Source organism: Indicator indicator, chromosome 12, assembly GCF_027791375.1.
Source record: "Indicator indicator isolate 239-I01 chromosome 12, UM_Iind_1.1, whole genome shotgun sequence".
Taxonomy (NCBI): Eukaryota; Metazoa; Chordata; class Aves; order Piciformes; family Indicatoridae; genus Indicator; species Indicator indicator.
The window spans coordinates 25,947,564-25,967,553 of record NC_072021.1 but is presented as its reverse complement, the minus strand read 5'-3'; the positions used below and the strand labels follow the sequence as shown (position 1 = coordinate 25,967,553).

At 38.4% G+C, this 19,990-nt stretch overlaps 1 protein-coding gene across 1 annotated transcript in view; it reads left to right on the top strand.

Annotated features, from left to right (window-relative positions):
* The window catches only part of WWP1 (WW domain containing E3 ubiquitin protein ligase 1), a 54,877-nt gene that overhangs the window by 4,333 nt on the left and 30,554 nt on the right, over positions 1-19,990 (top strand). The window contains exons 2-4 of the mRNA XM_054385608.1: positions 13,014-13,104; positions 17,373-17,511; positions 19,801-19,925. Coding sequence (XP_054241583.1) covers positions 13,035-13,104; positions 17,373-17,511; positions 19,801-19,925 — 334 coding nt within the window. The 5' untranslated portion in view covers positions 13,014-13,034. The remainder of the gene's footprint in view (positions 1-13,013; positions 13,105-17,372; positions 17,512-19,800; positions 19,926-19,990) is intronic.

The window sequence follows — 19,990 nt, the reverse complement described above, 5'->3', positions numbered from 1 at the left end:
TATACATGCAAAGATCTTCACCTTGCAGCCTGAAGTGGGCAGAAGAGAGCTCTGTGAGGGTAAATAAGAGTACAGAGAGTATGCCCTGCACACATCTGTAGTTACTGGGGTTTCTAAGCAAGATCATTTTGTTATAATCATTTAAATGAGCAGGAGATTAGCAAAAGAGTCCTCTTAAAAAGAAGCATATGCAACCTTTTGTTTGTTCCTCTTAATAGCCAGATGAAAAATACCAGAGAACATTGAATGTGCATTTAAAGGCTGTCTGTGATTCATCAGCATAAATGGAATCAAAGGAGTTGTAGTTATAGAACAGGGAAAAGTAAACAGGAAAGATAAAGTTCATAATCTGTACAATTGCACAACATACTTGGGCTTCAGGACTGAAAAAAAAGAGCACATGTCCAATTTTGAAACAGTGATTTGCTAGTTCCTGAGAAATCCAGTAAGATTAACTTTTTTTGTTGTTGTTTATATGCATGAATAAAACTGCTGAGCAGGTCAAGATACATTCATCTTAAAAAATGATCTTGTTTTTATGAACTGGTGTATTGGAATTAGCTCTCTGGTATTTGTTCATATATGCAGTGACATTAAAGAATCTGTGTGAACATAATAGTGAAAAAGCAAAGTATAAGAGGAAAGCTAAATAGAAGATGAAGAGCAACAAGATTGCCAGTTTTCCCCTGTTCTCTTCTTGTCAGATTAGAAGTGAGGAAGCTGCTACCTTTCCTGATATTCCTTCGTTCTTGGCACTTACTGCTTTTCACTTCCAGCTGCCTTCTTTCAGTGTTATCTTTTTAAAAAATGATTGCTGTCTTACTGTAGTAGTTGGAAAGATTTTGGGTTTAAAGGAAAAAAGAAAAAAAAACCCCAAAAGGCTATTTTGACTTGTGTATGCAAGGTACAAGAACAGAGAACTACCCCAGTCAGTATTGGAAGACTGATACTTGTGTGTCCTCTCAAAGTAAAATAAAATAGATCCATGGCTGAATGTCTTGTGAGATACTGCTAACAAAGCTGTGGTGTTGTGGGACAGGGAGTAGAACTGCACTGTTAAGGGAATAGCCATGGAGAAGAAAACTACTTGGAGGCTTAGGTCCAAACATGACAAGAAGGACTGCTGTTAACAAACTGGCAAAATCTGTAGGTTATTGAATAATAGAAGTGGAAAATTCATTGAGACATACCAGGGGCTAGTTTAGTATTTGGTGATAGGTATGTTTTTGTGTTAGCAGAGGAAACCTAATGCATACTGGAAGAAGTAGCTACACCCCCATTCATCAAAGTGGGCTGTAAATTAAATATTTGGTGTAAGAGCTCAGCATAATTGTGAATTGCTTTATGATAATATCCTATTAGGAAAGCAATAAAAAGTCAGTGTTGGGATGTGTTAAGAATGTAACATACACGTTTTTGTATCAATTACGTAAGTGTATTTATAAGCTGCCAAATGGCACCGCTACATGGCAGGTGGTTCTAGTACTGTGTGGAATCACTAACTTCATCTCATTTCCAAGTGGACTGTTGTGTTTCTTTGTTTGTTTTCCATATTTATCAGGAATTTAAGTACTTTTCTTATATCCCACCAGTTCCTTTGTAGCCTTGAGTTAATATACAGTGTATTGATATGGTCCAATACTGACTGACCCCTGAGAAGTCGAGCTTGGGCTCTTCTGGTAGGACTTAAGTTACTCATTTTCATGTTCTCAGCTTGTAATTTTTGTGCAGTTAAATATTAGCTTCAGATTGGCTCAGAATCATATTGGAAAATAGTTAGCAGAAGCAGGCAACTCTTTGTTTTAAGAAGTGAGAATTATTTATCATCTGAGAGCCTTACTAAGAATGAGGTTAGTTTTCTGGCAATGTAGAGACTGAAGGGCTGTTTTTGAAAAATTAGTGGCAATGGGTGAGCGCTCTCAGGTAGTAGTAGGTAAAATGAATGTAGTCTGTGAATGACACCAGGACAGACATTTTTTGGTGTTTTAATGCTGCTGAGATTGATAGCTGGAAAGAGGCTTGCAGAGCACATCTGAAAAAGCATGTATTCAACGTTTATACCCACAAAACTGAGGAGGAGGGTGTAACATAATCAGTAGCACTCTTTACTAACATCTTTAATTTTGTGTCATGCTCCTTTGGAATTTGTTGGTTTATTAATTTTGCTGTGACTGCAGTAGAGATGTGCTTGTGAGTGAATTTTATGAACTGCCTGGGCACTCTTGGTATGCCCAGGAAGCCCCATACTTCTCTATTTTCCATATTGTTGTTATATGTTACCTGTAGAGTTAAATTTGATATGGAAGTGTCTGTGTATAACTGGGTAGGTTTTGCAGTGCAGGTATACTAAAATTGGCCCCTATTTTAGTTATGCCTTAGTATATTACTTTACATTGTGCTTGATGCAAGTCTGATAAACAATAAATTATATCAACTGTTAGGATTACTGGTAGCAGAAACCAATCCAGAGCAGCTGAAGACTAGTGTGTAGCTAGCATATTATGTGCTCTGGCAGATGTGAAGGCCATTCAGATGAATATTAAAATGAAGGAGAAAATACTTTTCTCCAGTTTCTTGACGTGTGTTGGACTGTCAGACTTTACCATTGTTCTGTTCAAGCAACTGGAAAGTCGCTTACACCATTCGTTTCACCATGCCTGTGGCCCTGTCTGTAATACACACAGGAGGAGTCATTGTGATACTTTTCAATATTTGGTATTGTTGTAGGCCTTTGAAGCGTCATCATGGTGAAGAATCACAAGTGAGGTGTACCCTAAATATTTTGCCTATGAGTTGCTTTGTGGAGCTAGGCTCATATGCATTTTTCTGGCATCGTTACAATTCTCTTCCCATCTGCTGTTGTAGACTTTTCTTACTAGTAGTAAAAATAGCCAATATGCACACAGCTCCAGCTCAGACTGATTTGGAGTTGTGTAGCCCTTGAGCCAGGCAGCCTGGATAGTTTTGAGTTCCTGCTGAAGCCCTTTGCTCAGCAAGCACAGGAAATGGTGTCTTTTTCCTCTACCTAGCTAGTAATGTATCTGAGGACATTACTTCTCAGTTTACTTTAGCTGAATATGGTGGTGAACAGATTCATTTGGAGGGATGGAGAAGAAAGGAAGAGTGGGAAGAGGCAGGTGGACAGTATGAGTCACACATTTGATATTTGCTTGGGAAGCCAGGCTAAAAAGGTCTTTGCTAGCCTAAGCATAAGGAAAAACAGTATAAGCAGTGCTGTGGAATTGTAGTCTGTCGTTTGTTTGGACCTCTTGCATAACCCTCTGAAAAAGAAGGCTTTGTAGAGCTCTGTAATTGTACTATATTTTTTCTTTCTCTTCTATGAGTCTGACAATATGTTGTAGATAATGCATGGATCAATATTGCAGCATCTGAAGCAATGGCCAGTGAATGTACTTGAAAACACGCACACAAAAAAAGAAGTATTTTTGTGTGTACCTTGCTTTTCCTGCCTGTATGAGTGATCAGAGATTTGCTCCCTGAGGCAGAGCTGTAGGAGCTCCATATAGGTTGTTTTAAGAAAATCAAACGTTTCTATGCTTATATCAGACATGGTGTGAGTATTAGTTTGTCCAAAGGAGGGCAATAAAAAATGGTGAAATGTCTAGAGGGCATGACTTAAAAGAATCGTCTGAGGATACTTGGTTTGCTCAGCTGAAGAGGAGCCTGAGAGGTGACTTCGTGGCTGTCTACAATTTATCCATGAGGGGAAACAGAGAAGGGATGTGCTGATCTTCTGGTGTCCAGTGATAGGATGTGAGGTAACGGCTTCAGTCTGTGCCGGGGGAAGTCCAGATTGGATATTAGGAAAAATGTTCTTCACCAAAAGGATGGTCAAGCACAGGAACAAGCTTCCCAGGGAAGTGGTCATAGCCCCAAACTGTCAGTGTGCAAGAAGAGAATAGAACATACCACAGTTAGTAGGGACCTACAGCTATCATCTAGTACAATTGCCTGACTAATTAAGGGCTGATCAAAAACTAAAGCATGTTTTAAAGGGCATTGTTCAGATGTCTCTTAAACACTGACAGGCTTGGGGTATCTACCACCTCTTTAGGAAGCCTCTTCCAGTGTTTGACCACCCCCTCAGTAAAGAAATATCATATCACTGGATATGAGAGAGAAGAGATCAGCATCTTTTTCTCCACTTTCCAGTCAACTAACTTGCTATTGGTGCATTCAACTCCAGCATCCAGATTACAGATTAAAAAGTACTGGACAGAACTGGCCCTATAACTAGGCCCTGAGGAACACTGCTGGTGACTGGTTGACAACTAGATGTAGCTCCATTCATTATAACCCTTTGAACCACACCCTTCAGCCAGTTCTTCACCCAGTGAGTGTACCATGAACCTACTTGTCTTACATTTGGACAACATGTCCAGAAGGATGCTGTGAAAGACAGTATCAAAAGCCTTCCTAAAATCCAGAAAAACTGCATCCACTACATTCCCTTCATCCATGAAGTGGGTGACCTTACCATAGAGGGATATCAAACAGGACTTTCCCTTTGTGAACCCGTGTTGACTGGGCCTGAGAACTGCATGATTCTTTAAATGCCTTTCATTAGTACCATGTATGATGATAATTTTTTCCAGGAACTGGGGATAGACTGACAGATCTGTAGTTTCCTGGGGCTCCCCTCATACCCTTCTTGTAAATTGGAGTAACATTGGCTAACTTCCAGTTAGCAGGGACCTTCTCAAACTCTCAAGACTTTTAGGAGATGATTGAGAGGCATCCTGCTGTTACATCCACTAGCTCCTTCATTACTCTTGGATCAATTCCCTGTGGCCCCGTGGACTTAGGAACATTCAGCTGATGGAGCTTGTCCCTTATAACTTCAGTGTCTGCAAACAGAAAGTCACCATTCCTGTACTCATGGCCCTCTGATTTAGGAGTCCCAGCAGCCTAAGGTCTATCAACATTATTAAAGACTGAGACCAAAAATAAGCATTGAATACTTCTGTTTTTTCTTCATCCTATTAATCAACAAGTTTTAGTCCAATGTTTCCTCTTGCTATTAATGTAATTCTAAAAGCCCTTCGTGTTATCTGCCAGAACACTGGTCACTTTGATCTTCTAATCAAACTTTGGCCTTTTGTATCCTCTCCCTGCACAAATGAACCATAGCTCTAATCTTCCCGTGGAACCTGACCTCTGTTCCAGAGATCATACAATTTCTTTTTCATCGTGAGCTCCCCATGGAGCTCCCGATGGGGAACAAGGAGTTTCCCATTCAGCCAAACTGATCTTCTGCCTGGCTTGCTTGACTTCTGAAGCAGTGGAATTCCCTGTTCCTGTGCTTCCAATAGGTGATTCTTAAAGACTGACCAGCATTTGTGGACTTGTAAACCCACAGAAGCAGATTCCCAGGGTACTCTACTAAATAGTTCCCTGAATTGCTCCATGTTTGCTCTTTTGTAGTCCAAGGTAGGGATTCTGCTGTCCTTTTTTTTCTCGTTACACTGAACATTTTAAGCTAAACCTTTTCATGATGACTGTGGCCAAGACAGACACCTATCATCTGTGTATAAATAGTAAATCCAGCAGGGTGTCATTCCTAGCTGGCTCAGTGAGTACCTGGGATGAGAAGTTACCTTCCACAAATGGGAAGAATTTCCCAGACTTGCTCATCACAGCAGTATGGTATACCCAGTTGACCTTTGGGATGTTGAAATCTTCCTTAACAAAGGCTACAGATGCAGGTATTATTCTTGATTGTCTATAGAATAACTCATCACTGCTTGCATCTGGCAGGCTGATGGATAGTAGACACCCACTACAACAGCTCTTTGTTTTCAATCCCCTGATTCCTCACCCAAAGTCTCTCAACCACATCATGACTAAATGAGAGGGCTGTACAGTCAAACCTCTCCCTTATGTATAGTGCAACGCCTCCACCTTGCATGCCCTGCCTACGCCTCCTGAGCAGCCTGTAGGCCTCCATCCCAGCCCCCCAATCATGGGATTTGTTCCACTAAGTCTTCCTAATACCAATGATATCATAGCTCTGTGAACTGACTAAGGCTTCCAGTTCACGAAATGTTGGGAGGGTGCTCTTACATACATAGTTTCACTTTTAGGTTGCCCTGTGTGGAGTCAGGGGTTGGACACCATGATCGTCCTGGGTCTCTTCCATCTCAAGATGTTTTGTGATTTAAGGAGAATGAGTTTGTTTTCCAAGTCAGTTCTGTATGTGTCTGCTGTAGGGCTGGCAACTTGGAACATAGTAACAAAATATTTGCAGTGTGTAATCCCTGTTGAAGTATCTCTGGAGAAGCTGTTAGTTGTCAGGAAGAACTAATGCTTTGCCTTGCTGACAAAACCTTGCAGAGTGTGGGGAGGAGATTGCTGAAGCTGAAATTGTACTGATGTCAAAGCAGATCCTAAGGAAGCTACGGTTGTATCTCTACCTGTCAGTGTGTGTTAAGGGCTCACTGAAAACAGAAGAAATGAAGTGCTACTGTGCCGCTTATTATTTTGGTTGTGTTGAAGATACCCTCTGAAAAGTGTGTTGGTGTTAACATAAAGCTTTATTCCTCTTTGTTTTATCAAAGTTGGATTTAGTACGTAACGATTTTGGGTCTTTTTCCAGTTCTTTTTGCCTAAAGTAATTTTTTTTTTTTTTACAAATTATTTTATTTAATGGAAATTGCTTGTAGGTTACTCCTAGGTGAAGGGGTGAGGGATACAGTGAGTTGAAGATGATTTTGGTAGTACTTTTGAGTATTACCAAAGCAGTAAGACATTTTGCTGGCAGAAAAGGACTTGGGTATCCCACTATTGTTAGTGGGAGCACTGGTCACTAGTTTTCACAACTGGTCTGCCTTTCTTTGAGAGACAAAACAAGATCTGCTTCTTAATGGTGCTTTATTGGTCTGTTCTATTTCTCAATTTCAGTAAATTAAAAAAGTCAATTTTTTTTCTATTTGATATTAAAAAAAATTAAAATATCTTAATATTTTTGCAACTGCTAGTAATTTTAAGGTGGACTTACTGGTTGTGTAACTGTTAGAATATGTTAATTTACAATTAAATGTGATCTTTTTAAGACTCTACTAGCTAGAGGGATATGTAATGTATCTGTTTAAATTCCATGAATAAGTAAACAGTCTGCTAAAGACTGAAACATAAATTGACTCGTGGTTGTCTTTAATTTCTGATGTTTTAGTAGCATTTTGACATGTAGAGGAGATTTTTTCACAGAAGTGTAAATTTGTAAAACCTGTAATTGTTACCTAGACCGCATTCCATGAAAGCGTTGATTCACATGAACTTGGAAATGATCCTTTTAAGTTTTTCTAACAGCCTACTATGTCAGCTATTCCATGCTTTTTACTAGGGTCTTATTTTATCCTAATTGATCTGTAATTACCCAAAATAATTTATACAATTGAAGCAGTATTAATAAAAAAATAAATCACTTGTGTTATTAAACAGACTGTATGCTTCCAGTTGATCCAACAGTGATATATGATGACTGTGGTTTAGACAGAAGTATTGTGATAACTGTGATCTTTGTGGCTCTCAAGACTCTCCTAATAAATTTTTGGTATCCAGGAATTTTGAGGGGTATGGAAGCCATATGTATCAGTGAAACAGTTCTGAAAGTAAAGCTTCATGTCCTTTAGACCAATGAAATTTAGCTTGGAAGTTGAACAAAGAGGTGTAGTAATGCTTTTTTGGGAGTGTGTAGTGACTGTAGCCCTGTTAGAATTAATCCCCTGATTTTCAGGAAGATTTTAAGTGCAAGGATGGTGACTTTTACATTACTGTATGTAATCTTCTTTTTGAGGTTATCTCTACATAATCTTAAAGATTTTAACCCTTAATCAACATGTTCACTAACAAAACTGGACATTTGTTTTGAGTAAAAACAAATCTTACGTGGCTTCTGAGAATTTTCACTTCTAACAAGGCAAGAGAGTGATGATGTAATCCCATCTGAGTGCCAGTCCATCAGTCCCTCTGCTGTGGGACTTCTTTACTGTCCCTGTGCAGTTTCATGCAGTACATAGAATCATAGAATCAGTCAGGGTTGGAAGGGACCCCAAGGATCATCCAGTTCCAACCCCCCTGCCATGGGTAGGGACACCTCACACTAGATCAGGCTGGCCAGAGCCTCATCCAGCCTGGCCTTGAACACCTCCAGGGATGGGGCCTCAAGCACCTCCCTGGACAACCCATTCCAGGCTCTCACCACTCTCATGGTGAAGAACTTCTTCCTCATGCTTGTTCTCTCTCTGCTGCAGCCTTTCCCCCCCCCCAAGAAACGTGAGATTTTTTTATAAACATTTATGTCAAAACTATCTTTTAGTTCAGTAGTCTCTTTTTTTTTTTTGTTTTCTATCCGTTCCTCATGTGTTTATAGATGATGATCAGATTTACTTCCAGTCTTTATTATTTAAGACTGTCCTTTTCTTGAATATGAGAATTGATACTAGTACTGTTTTTCTCACTACTTCAAACAGTTGATGTGATTAATAGGGTTGTTGTCTTGTCCTATTCCCTAACATGGCTGCATCATGGTTAGTACTTTTCATGTCAAAAGCTGAAGAACTAAGTTTTGGGTTATGCTTCTGTTCTTTGTGCAGCAGAATTTCTCATATGTCCAGACCATCTTTCAGGGAGTAGTAGGCATCCAAAGTAAGATCTTTCATCTTGTACTATATAACCCGGACAAATTATCTTCCTGCACGTTTTGTTTGCCTGGACTGGGAATGGGTGACTCCAGTGTACATTAGGCACTTCAGTGTTTTGTTTTTTTAATTTTTTTTTTTCCTTTAGAATACTGTAAGAGTAGCTTTTTGGCTTCTGAATGGAAATTGCAACATTATGTTGTGAGCAGATTCTGATTAGACAATAACTGTTAATTAAAAATTGTTGGTAGCTGAATTTGGATAGTTACTAATAAAAATTGATGACTAAATCCTGAAGGATTTTGTAATGTGTTCTTAAAAAAAGAAATTACTAAAGAAGTTACTATAAACACCAGTTTTTTTTTTTTTCTTCTTTCGACTCAGAAAATTTAATATTTCTATACTCCTTAATTCCTAACCAGTTGATTCCTAATCATTCCTCCAAACAAGGAAGGAGGGGGAATGCAGCTTTTGAATCTTTGGAATATGAAGAGACTAGAATTAGTCACTTAACTAATTTGCTCTGTTCAGTAAAGCCCTTTTGAGTATGAAATAAAATGTAACATTTTTTTTGATGTATTCTCAATAAAAAAAAAGGTGCTTATCTAATAAACTCTATTTATTTGTGCTTTCATATATTTTAATTTGTTTTTCTAAATATAGTTTGATGTGTTAACACAGTATTTTGTTAGCAAACCTCACAAACTTGGAGAAAATTTGGAACTGTAGTCATTGCGGTATACATAAATCTAGGTGTTTCACTTTGGCAAGACCAGGAGCTAGCCTTTTATTGTAGGAGGCTGTTCATTTTGTATGGGCAGAAACAGAACACTGGGGCAGTGTTGGTGTGGGAGGCAGTCATTTAGTTAGTGCAGAAATCTGCCTCAGCCAACCCCAAGCCTAACTTTGTTTCACTCCATTCTCTGTTGTGATCTCCCTGGCATTGTAATAATGTCTGCCAGGCATTGTGGCCATTTTTTCCTTCAAGAGGAAATATGCAAAGCTAAGCATAGTGAATTCTCACTTCCCTGTTACCAAGAAGATTGGCAGGTGTGTTTGCCTAATGCAGTTAGTAGCTTAGTAGCAAGCAGAGCCAGAAACTCAGGTTAGGACAGGTGGCTTGTCTTGCAGATAAATGAGCACTTGAAACTGGAAATCTGAGTGGATTAGGCAGTGAACTGTCTACTTGAGGACTTTGGCATAGTTTATTCCTTCATTTCTATATTTATTTTGCTTTGTGCATGCTAGGAATAGAGTTAAAAAAAACCCAAAACACAAAAAAAACTCCAACAAACCAACCACAAAACCCAACCAACCTAAAATGAAAGCAAACAGGCCCCTAGCATTTTATATCAATGCAAGCTGATTAGTAGGAGGAAAAAACCCAAGTACCATAATTAATAAATTCATGAAATGGGTTGGGTTGGAAGGGACTGTAAAGATCACCTAGTTCCAACCCTCTTGGCATTGGCAGGGACACGTTCCAGTAGAGCTAGTTGCTCAAAGCCTCATCCAGCCTGGCCATGAACACCTGCAGGGAAGGGGCATCCATGGCCTCCCTGGGCAACCTGTTGCAGTATCTCACCACCCTCACTGTAAAGAATTTTTCTAATACCAGTCTAAATCTCCCTTCCTCAAAATTCGAATCATAGTTTGGCAGTTACAAAGTATGCCTAAACTGACTTTTTTCTTTTTTCTTTTATTTTCTTTTTTTTTTTTTTAAAATGCATAACTAGAACTAAATTGCAGACCTTGGTTTCTTGTGAGGAATTTACTTGCCACAGAATTTATTGCATGTGTTGGTTCTTTGATGTCTTCCATACCTGTGGCCTCCAAAGTGGGATGTAAAAGGCCATCACTGTGAGAAGAAAATGTTAGGACTTACATTTTTATCTGAAAAGAAATTATATTATATTTAATACATGTATTGACACTAACATGCTCTTCTGAGGTTTCTCAATAGTGAAAGGCAGAGAAGCCACATGCTGCTGGAAGAAACACCTGATCTTCTGAAATAATACACAATGAACAATATGATAACAAACTAAAATGCATCCTTTTGCCAGTAGATACTGCTGAAAGATATCTGGAAAAGATTGCCAACGATTTGAAGGAAAGAAATACTAAAAAAGTGATACTGTAGAAGGCTTGCTATACGGCCGGATAAAAGCAGGGGTGTTTGTAATGTGGCTCAGATTCTGTGTCAGTAATGAAATACACAAAGACCTAAGTCACTAAGGAAGGATGCAGCAGAGAACATACTTTTTTAACAGCAAGTTACTTCTTTAATAACAAAATTTTAATTTTTAATGGAAAAACTGTGCACATGTAACCAGTGATGGAATGGCTGCTTTGACTGAACTAAAAAGATTTCTGGGGTATGCTTACAAGGAGAGCATCACTCGTGGAATTCATCCATTGTGTTATGCATAGGCAAGCACAAGGAAGCTGCAGCCTGAAGTTCACAAGGTGCTGCAGCATGGCATCAATGTGGCTAGTGATACGAAAATAAGACCTTAAAGTGGTGGAATCTTCACAGTATTCTGTTCTGACATGGAGAGTGGCCAGTGCCATGCAGAGGTTCACTGGTTATCATGGCAAAGTGCTTAGAACTGAGTTAGAAAACTTAAAGATTAGTTACCCATTTTTCTTTCACCAAGATGAGAGCTCAGGATTTGCTGACCAGGTCTGTGATGACAAGTGGCTGTCAGCAGTATGCTGACTATCAAGCATTTTCTAAACCGTAAAGACACAATGTCTCCCTTCGAGGTGAAGGTGATGCTTTAACAGTGAGCAAGAACAAGCTGACTGCTTTGCCAAAGAAACTCCTGCTATGGAGGGAGCATGTTGAAAGCAGATACTTGGAAATATTTCCATCTTTGTGTGGTTTTGTTGCCAGGAAAGGTGTGTCATCTATAAAAACTCTGTACACTTGAGCAAGGAAACAGAGTTTCCTCACCTGTGTAAATGTCTTCCACAGGCAAACTTTCATGTGGTTTTGAACCCATTTGTTAAAAATATAAAAATGCAACACCTTGCACTAGCCTGCAGTAAAAATGGCTGGATATCAGGGAAGATGGAAATTTACTGGACAAATTTCAAGAAAAAAACCTTTGTATAATTAATGGATGTGAATGAAAAATGAGGGTCATGACTGTAAGTGCAGCCAGTGATGCACTTTCATTTGGATGTATGAATCCTTGTAAATTCTATTCCAGCTCTGACAGACTTTAAAACCAAGTATTGAAATAAATTCAGTTCAGAATCAGACCTTCAAATCGCTGTGCTATGAAGTGTTAAGCCAACATTTTAAAAAATGATGAAGTGAATTAAAACACATGGCTATGAAAAAAAAAAGAATGTATTAATAACCAATTTTTTTGGGTGGCAATACTTAAAAAAATGTTTATTTCATCTTTATTGTGTTTGATAATGTACAGAATATATGAGTACAGCAGTACCTATACATAATTTATAAATAAATATACACACATTGGAGGTGTGATGAAAAGCTTACTGATTCAGGTGCATGATCAAAAAGGTTTAGTGACACCAGTTAATGTTCACAGAAATAAGTGCATGGAAGTTCATCTCATGGAAGGTGTGCTTTAAATGTACATATTTTTTTCTCATGAAAAATAGCTGTCTAATAGAGACAGAATATTTTACTTCTAGCTTTGTTTCAGTTGTAGCAATTCAGGAGAATGGGGGTGATGTTTTCTACACATGCTTCAAGCGTTGGGATGCCCCAGTCACCAAATGATAAGATGAGGTAGTCTATTTGTAAAGTGTTTACTGCCTCTCTAGATGAGGGAAGTGATCTGAAGGTGGACAACAGTGGTATACAGAGCTGAGTGCAAATCTAGGGGTGGAATGCAAATGTTTGTTGTCTGAATCACTTGTGCTCTTACTAGAGTGCATTGTTTTGGGGACAAATTTGTTTTCAAGCATGTAAATGTTTCAGACGTTTTGTAAATTTGAAGTTGTTGGTGCTTGGCTCATCTGAAATCAGACCATAAGCATACCTTCTGGAGATTGCAATAGTGATATATGGCAGCTGAATTATTTTTCTTGCTTTACACAGTTATTCTAACTATGTAAATGTAAGCATTACTGAAGGGTCTTGGTGCCCTGAAAGGTAAAGTGGGAAAAATTTCCAAAGTAATTGTTTTCTTTAAACTAGCGTTTTAAAATAATGTGTTCTGCTATACCTAAGTAACATTTGGTAACTCACTGAGTAGTTGAACATGTTATTTAATAGTTGCAACTAACATGCAGAGATAAGTACTTTTTAAAAAGCTACTTGTGTGGTTTTTTTTTTTAATTATTATTTTAATTTTTTTTTATTTATAGGCTAAAGCCTAAACCTCTGACATGGCCACAGCCTCACCAAGATCTGATACAAGTAACAACCATAATGGAAGATTACAGATGCAAGTAACAGGCAAGTAGTGATTTGTGTCATGGTGATTCTTACATGAAAACATATATTCTAAAAAAATAGTATTTGAAATAGCTGTTTTGGGGTAATAAATATCAGTATAGTTAGTATTTTAGTGCATGACTTCAGTGTTACAGTTACAAATATGACTATATGTAAATGAATTGAAGCTAGGTAGAGGTTATGCAGTGTGTTGGATGACAAGATTTAATGATTTCAAATTAGAAAAAAATAATTAGATTTAATAGAGCAGTAGGGACAAATGTGAGGAACTTTGCTTGGGCACAAATCATTAATAGCACAAATTCTACAGAGAGAACATGTATTACTGCAATTCTACAAAAGAGATGGGCAGTTGTAGTGAACCCTAAGCTGAAAATGGGTGCAATGTTAAGGTCAAGCTGGACAAGAACTGGAAGAGATCGCAAAATCTGCTAGGATTTCAGAAGATTGCAGTCTTTGATTGCATATCAGATAAAGACCTGTTGAAAATAGCATAAGTATTCTGTATTAGGGCAGCAGGATTGATTACACAGCATATGGAATAATTTAGTTTGGAAGGGACCTTTGGGGATTTCCACTTTTCTGCTCAAGGCAAGACTACCTTTGAAGTTGGATCAGATGACTGAGAGTACTGTGTAGCTGAATTTTCAGTACCTCATAGTCTGTAGATTGCCAGCTTTCCTGGGCAGCTTGTTCTGCTCATAAAACACATTGGTGTGAAAATGTTTTTCCTTCTATCCAATTGGAATTGACTGTGGTGCGTCCTGTGACTGTTTCTTTTTTCCTTTTGCTGTGCTGGCTTTCAGTTTGAGGCAGAATTCAGCCATCCGGTATTTGCTGGAAGGGACACATAGTGGTCTGCAGTTCTGGAAATAATCTGATTGTGTTTGGGACACCTTTTTCAATAGATGTTGAACAAGTCAAGTAGGTTTTGTAGTTTGCTTCTCGTGGATAAGAACAGGTCAGGGATATGACAGTTGATGCCAGTTTCAGGGATATGACAGTTGATGCCAGTTTCGGCTACTCTTTCTCTTGGGTGGCAGAGCATAGCAAGACTGACAGTCCAAAGATAAGCAAAATACAACTGGACAATCCAGTCTGATAGCTAATTATGGCAGTATTGGAATAGTTAAAAGTAAAAATGTTACCAGGAAATAGTTAGATATAAATGTATATACACGTAAGTGTATGTATGTTTGAATGTAAGTATTATTTAAGCATTGATGAAGAACTTTCCAGGGATCCTGAGGAATTTGGGAACCCTAAAGTAAGAATGAATGCATGACCAAGGATATCTTAAACAAAATTTGGAAAAAAACATGAGTAAGATACCAGGTTTTAAAAAGAGCTGCATCTTGAGAAAGATATGTCATTCTGGGGAGGTTCTGATTGGATTCCAGGAGAAAAATTTTTCACAATGAGAACAGTTAGACCTTAGAGTAATCTCCCAGGGCAAGCAGTGGATTGCCCTACGCTGGACAGTTTTAAGACTCAGGTATTCATGGTTCTGGGCAATCTCATTTGAACTGCAGTATCACCTAGAAAGGTGGGACCAGATGATCCTTGGGGTCCCTTCCAACCTGTCATTCTGTGATTCTGGATAATCCAAAGATGGCCAGGTGGTCTGAGGCAAGATACATTGCTGGAGTATGCCCAGAATGGCTATTTTATCAAATTAGATCAGGGAGGAATATTAAAACTGATTAACCTTGTGTAAGGGTCACATAACTTCATAAAGTAATGAATCATCAAAACTAGCAATAGCAAACAGCATTGATGGAGCCACCTGCAGATTGACTCTGTAGAACTGTAAGGGTCACACAATGACCCATCACTTCAGGTCTGTGTATGCAGAAGTGATGATTTTGATATCCTGTACTGCACTGCTCTGTATCTAAGTAGTCTTTCATGTATCTGGGAGTAGAGACTCTCTTGACTTCAAGAGATCTGGTTCAGTGATTGAAGTGGGAAGAAATTGGTAAAATTTTTAAGATTGGTTTTCTGAAGGTTTAGTTTTCTAACCATCTCCTGGAGAGAGTGCAACAGAGAGCTACAAGGATGATTGCAGGATGTGAACATCTCTCTTGTGAAGAAAGACTGAGAGGCCTGGGGTTGTTTCGTCTTGAGAGGAGAAGGCTGAGCGGGGTTCTTATCAATGTCTATAAATATCTGAGGGGTGGATGTCAAGATGAAGGTGCCAGTCTCTTTTCAGTGGTGTCCACTGATAGGGCAAAGAGCAATGGGTACAAGCTACGACACAGAAGGTTGCACCTCAACATGAGAATACACTTCTTTATGGTGAGGGTGACAGAGCACTGGAACATGCTGCCCGGAGGGGTTGTGGAGTCTCCTTCTCTGAAGATTTTTCAAAACCCTCCTGGATGCATTCCTGTGTGACCTGCGCTAGGCAGGGGGTTGGACCTGATGTCTGAAGGTCTCTTCCAACCCCTAACATTCTGTGATTCTATGATTAGAGGAATGGCAGTGGCAGTACTGGGAAAGAGGTGGGAAACTGAGGAGTGTGGAACTGCAGTATTGCTGACCTACACTGGTTTATACTCCGATTACTTTGTACTGCAGTAGAATCTATATTTCAAGAGCTATACTTAAAAATCACTTCTATAAAGGCAGCAAGTAGCATATACTTATCTTGTAAGACATTCATATGGATTTTCATATGGAGTGGTGACTTGTTTGAGTTTGGGCATTTGGAGCATGTTGCCAACAAGTTTTGCCATCAGTGTTTTTTCCAGATATAGTTGTTGAGATGTCTTGTTAGTTCTTTTTGAGGCCTTTTGCTAGTATTTGTTACTTAATCCTCTTTTTCTAGAAAAAAAAAAAAAATTGTCCTAACCAAAAAGTGATAATGGCTTCCATTCATGCTTGGGGACTCAATGACTTAATATATAATCTGGTAAACAGGGGTAAACTAAAAGGAAGCTTCAATGTTATGGCTGAGAATCTCTATTTTAACAAATATTGCAGTTGCTTTTAGAAAGCACAATATGGAAGAAAGAACATGAAAAAAGTAGGGGTGTTAAAGCTTAAAAATGAATATATCATGATTTCAGAGGAAAAAATATGACCCATGTGTGGAATTATGTATTTAATCTTCTACATTTAATCTTTCATTGTTATAGAGGCTGCAGTTGCATTTTATGACACGTGACTGAGAATTGACTTTCCAAATGTGGGGGGGTTAAGTGTGAAATTAAGTAGAAGTCCATGGCCAGTGCCTTTAGACTCTTGGAGAGCTGCATCCCACTAAAAAACTAATGTATGTCTTAGAATACTGTAATTCAGAAATACGTGACAGACCTTTACTATCGTCCTTTCAGGCAGTTTACCTAACTTCCACTTTTGAATTGGCAAGGTCCATACAGAAAAATGACAGAAGGTTTACTTCCAAGTGGCTGGAAATACTCTGCTTTAGTTTGAAAGTGAAGAGAAAGAGAATCACAGTGCAGCATGGGAGGAATGAGAGAGAAGGCATAGCCAGCAGGTAGATACAGCTGTGAATACAGATGTGGTCTCCTAAAGACAACATCTGCCTGAACTGCTAGCAGCTAGGGCACTGGTGGTGTTTTTAGTGACAGCTAGATACGGACGTGGGAGAACAGATTATGTTCAGGATCAGTGAGGACCTCTCTAGCGATTCAGGGATTAAAAAATAGCTTCTTTGGTCATTTGCTATTTCTTAATTATTCAATATTTAGCTGAAACTGCAAATTCATCTGCAAAGCTCTTTAAATAATGGGAAATGTGAAAGTTGTTTTCTTGCTTTTAAGAAACAGATGTGTCAAAGGCACGGGTTAACCATATAGGTAACGTAGCAAGGAAATGAAGCTTTCCAGGGCCATTTTGAAATAGGCCTCAACTGCACAAAGTTTAATAACTATATAGAATTAAAGATAAGTCTGCCTGATAATCTCTCAGGTGTATCATGCTTAGATATCTTTAAGGGAAGAATAAGAAGACCAATGAAGAAGCCACATGGTTTTTGGTATTTATCATTAAAGTAACTGTTGCTGCTGTCGCTGCAACCCATCCTGTCTGTACATGTTGGAGAGAATATGCCACACTTGCTTTCAGCTATCTGACAAAGCAGCTTTTGAAAAGAAAAGCTGCTGTTTTAGCATTGACCTCTTTATATTCAATGGAAGTGGAAAAGGTGAGGAATAACATTGCCATGCTGTTTCATACTTTGTGTAGGCAGTATATTCTCAGCAATAATATGCTGTTACAGATAAAGCAATATATTTTATTAGTTTCTAGTGCCAAACTGAAACGGAAAAAGAATTGGTTTGGAACAACTTTCTACACGGAATTAACTGCAGATGGAGAAATTAAGAAAACAGCAAAATCAAGTAGTTCTTCAAATCCAAAATGGGATGAGCAGCTGACAGTGTAAGTAGATTTTTTGGTTGTTTAATACTATTTATTAGGCAGACATCGCAGGCAAATATTTACAAAACTTGGCTGCCTACATTTTTCTCTGGCTGTTGCTGACTAAATGCAGATATAAGATGATACTTAAATTATTACTTTTTTTTTTCTCAGTTCTTAAAATGTTTTGAGAATGTTTTTTACAGTGAGTGTTCCTTGCATACAGCTGCTATATATGGTAGATTGTTGATACTTGTTAGCACTGTGGACCATTCAAGTTTAAGATTTCTCAGAGGTTACTAAATGTAACCATGTCATTCTCAACTTTAAAAGGAAAAGAATCCCAGCTGGATAAATAGTACTTAGGAGGAAGGTCACTTTTCCATTTACATTTCCTAGTGAAGAGATATATGCACACAAACATTCATTTTACTACTATGTGATCTTGCAGCTTATCTTGATGTTTGACCTTTTTAATCTTCTTGTGGTTTAATTTGGTTTAACTGTGCTACTTATGTAGCTATACCTGCATATGACTCCCTGAAGAACTGGCCAGTTGGCTGGAATGCATTTTTATAGAACCAAGACTGTACTGCTTCAGATTTGGGTCTGGAAACAGCACAGCTACTATCAAGTGTCATTGAGCATGGGCCAGTACATTTTACAGCACCTGATCTGTCTTTGTGCAGTAGCCAGCTTTGTTAGCAGTAGGAGCCATGCCAGGTGCCTACAACCAGCATTGCTGGAGAGTGTGGAGTGGTACAACATACCTAGCTTTGAGAACTGTTTGTTTGGGAACACTTATTGATTAACTACAGATCTGGGTTGAAGCAAGTAGGATGTTCCCATGCCATGTTTCTAACTGTTTCAGGTTTAGCAGAGCTTCTTAGCCCTCTGCAGTATTACAAAAGAGAACAGTATAGTCTTGGACCCAGACTAGGAGTTAATCCTAGCACAAGTACAGAGCTACCAGTGTATTCACAGAGAACAGAGTTTCTGTTGAGGAGGCAGCTTTGATTTGGCAGGGTATGGTTAACTGATAGAATGAGGTAATTTGGCATGCACGGTACAGCCAGACAGACTCATTCCATCATGACTGTTATTTAGGATCTTGCCCTTATGTATATAAGGTATGCTGGCTCCTCTTCCTCTGGCTATTGGAATGGTGGTGTTGCTTCAGCTGCCCAATCTATTTGAGGATGAGTGAACTTTCTGACTTACAAAATTCCCCTCACCTCTATGGGTTTGCCTGAGCACCAGCAATATGTTTCCTCTAGCTAGGTATTTTGATATTTTATTTTTTCCTTCTTTGTTAAGTTGGTTTCTCAGTAAGACTTCCATTAGAAGGCAGTCTACTCAAAATGCAAAAATACACTTGCTCATGGGCCTCAGCAAAATGATCCATGTTGTCCAACACCTTCAAGTGACTATAAAGCTAGCCCTGTTGTTGAGAGGGTGGGGGTGGTTTTTTTGGTATTGTTTTCATCAGTACCAAGATAACTTTCTGTGTCCAATACTGGTGGGTATGTGGCCTTTGACTTTTTTGCAGTACAGTGATTCTCCCCCATTTTTCACAGCCAGGAACACTCTTTCAGTACTAGACCCTGTACTACAAAACTTACTCACCAGGACCTAGCATAGCTCCCTACTTTCCTTCTTGAGCAGAGTTATAATGTTACTGTAATTGGGTCCTTTACCTTTCTGCTTCCCTCCAATTTTTACTTTAGCTTCATCATTTGATTTTTCCCCTCTGATTTCTGTAAGTATGCCTTATGGTTCTATGTATGTTTGTAGATTCACAAAGAATGTTTTACTGACACTTTCATGGCAAGCTAGCACCTATTAAGTTGGTTCTTCCTGCTTGCAAGTGGCTGATAGGTGGCTTTTTCCCTTTAAAAAAATATTTTGTATTTTTCTTTCTAGTGGTAGACTTCCTATGTTATTAAATGTGAGTTTTTAGTTAGAATTTTGGAATAGTGAGGTATAGAGAAGATATGCCTTTAATAAATAAAGGTATGCTTTATACAACTGAGATTTGGGCTTAGTGTAGATTATTCTGATACTCCTCAAATTCCTTATGCTATCGTAGTGATGCACATTAAGTTTAATCTTAAGTATAAATACCATAGTTTTTGGCAGTTCTTAGTTAAAAATTTCCCCTTGCAGTACAAACATTTCTTTCAGTTAATTACTATCAAGAAATATAATAAATACGAGGAAGTGAATTAAGTTCAAATTTTCCTAGTAACAAGAACAAATACTTAAAGATCTGTATATATATATATTTCTTTAAATGTATTTTATATGCAGGAATGTGACTCCACAGACTACGCTGGAATTTAGAGTGTGGAGCCATCACACTTTAAAAGCAGATGCTTTATTAGGAAGAGCCACTGTAGACTTGAGACAAGCTTTGGAAATACACAATAGAAAATGTAAGTTATCGTGAAGGGTATCTGAGTAAAGTAAAATTATTACTAATCTATATATCAGACTGGCA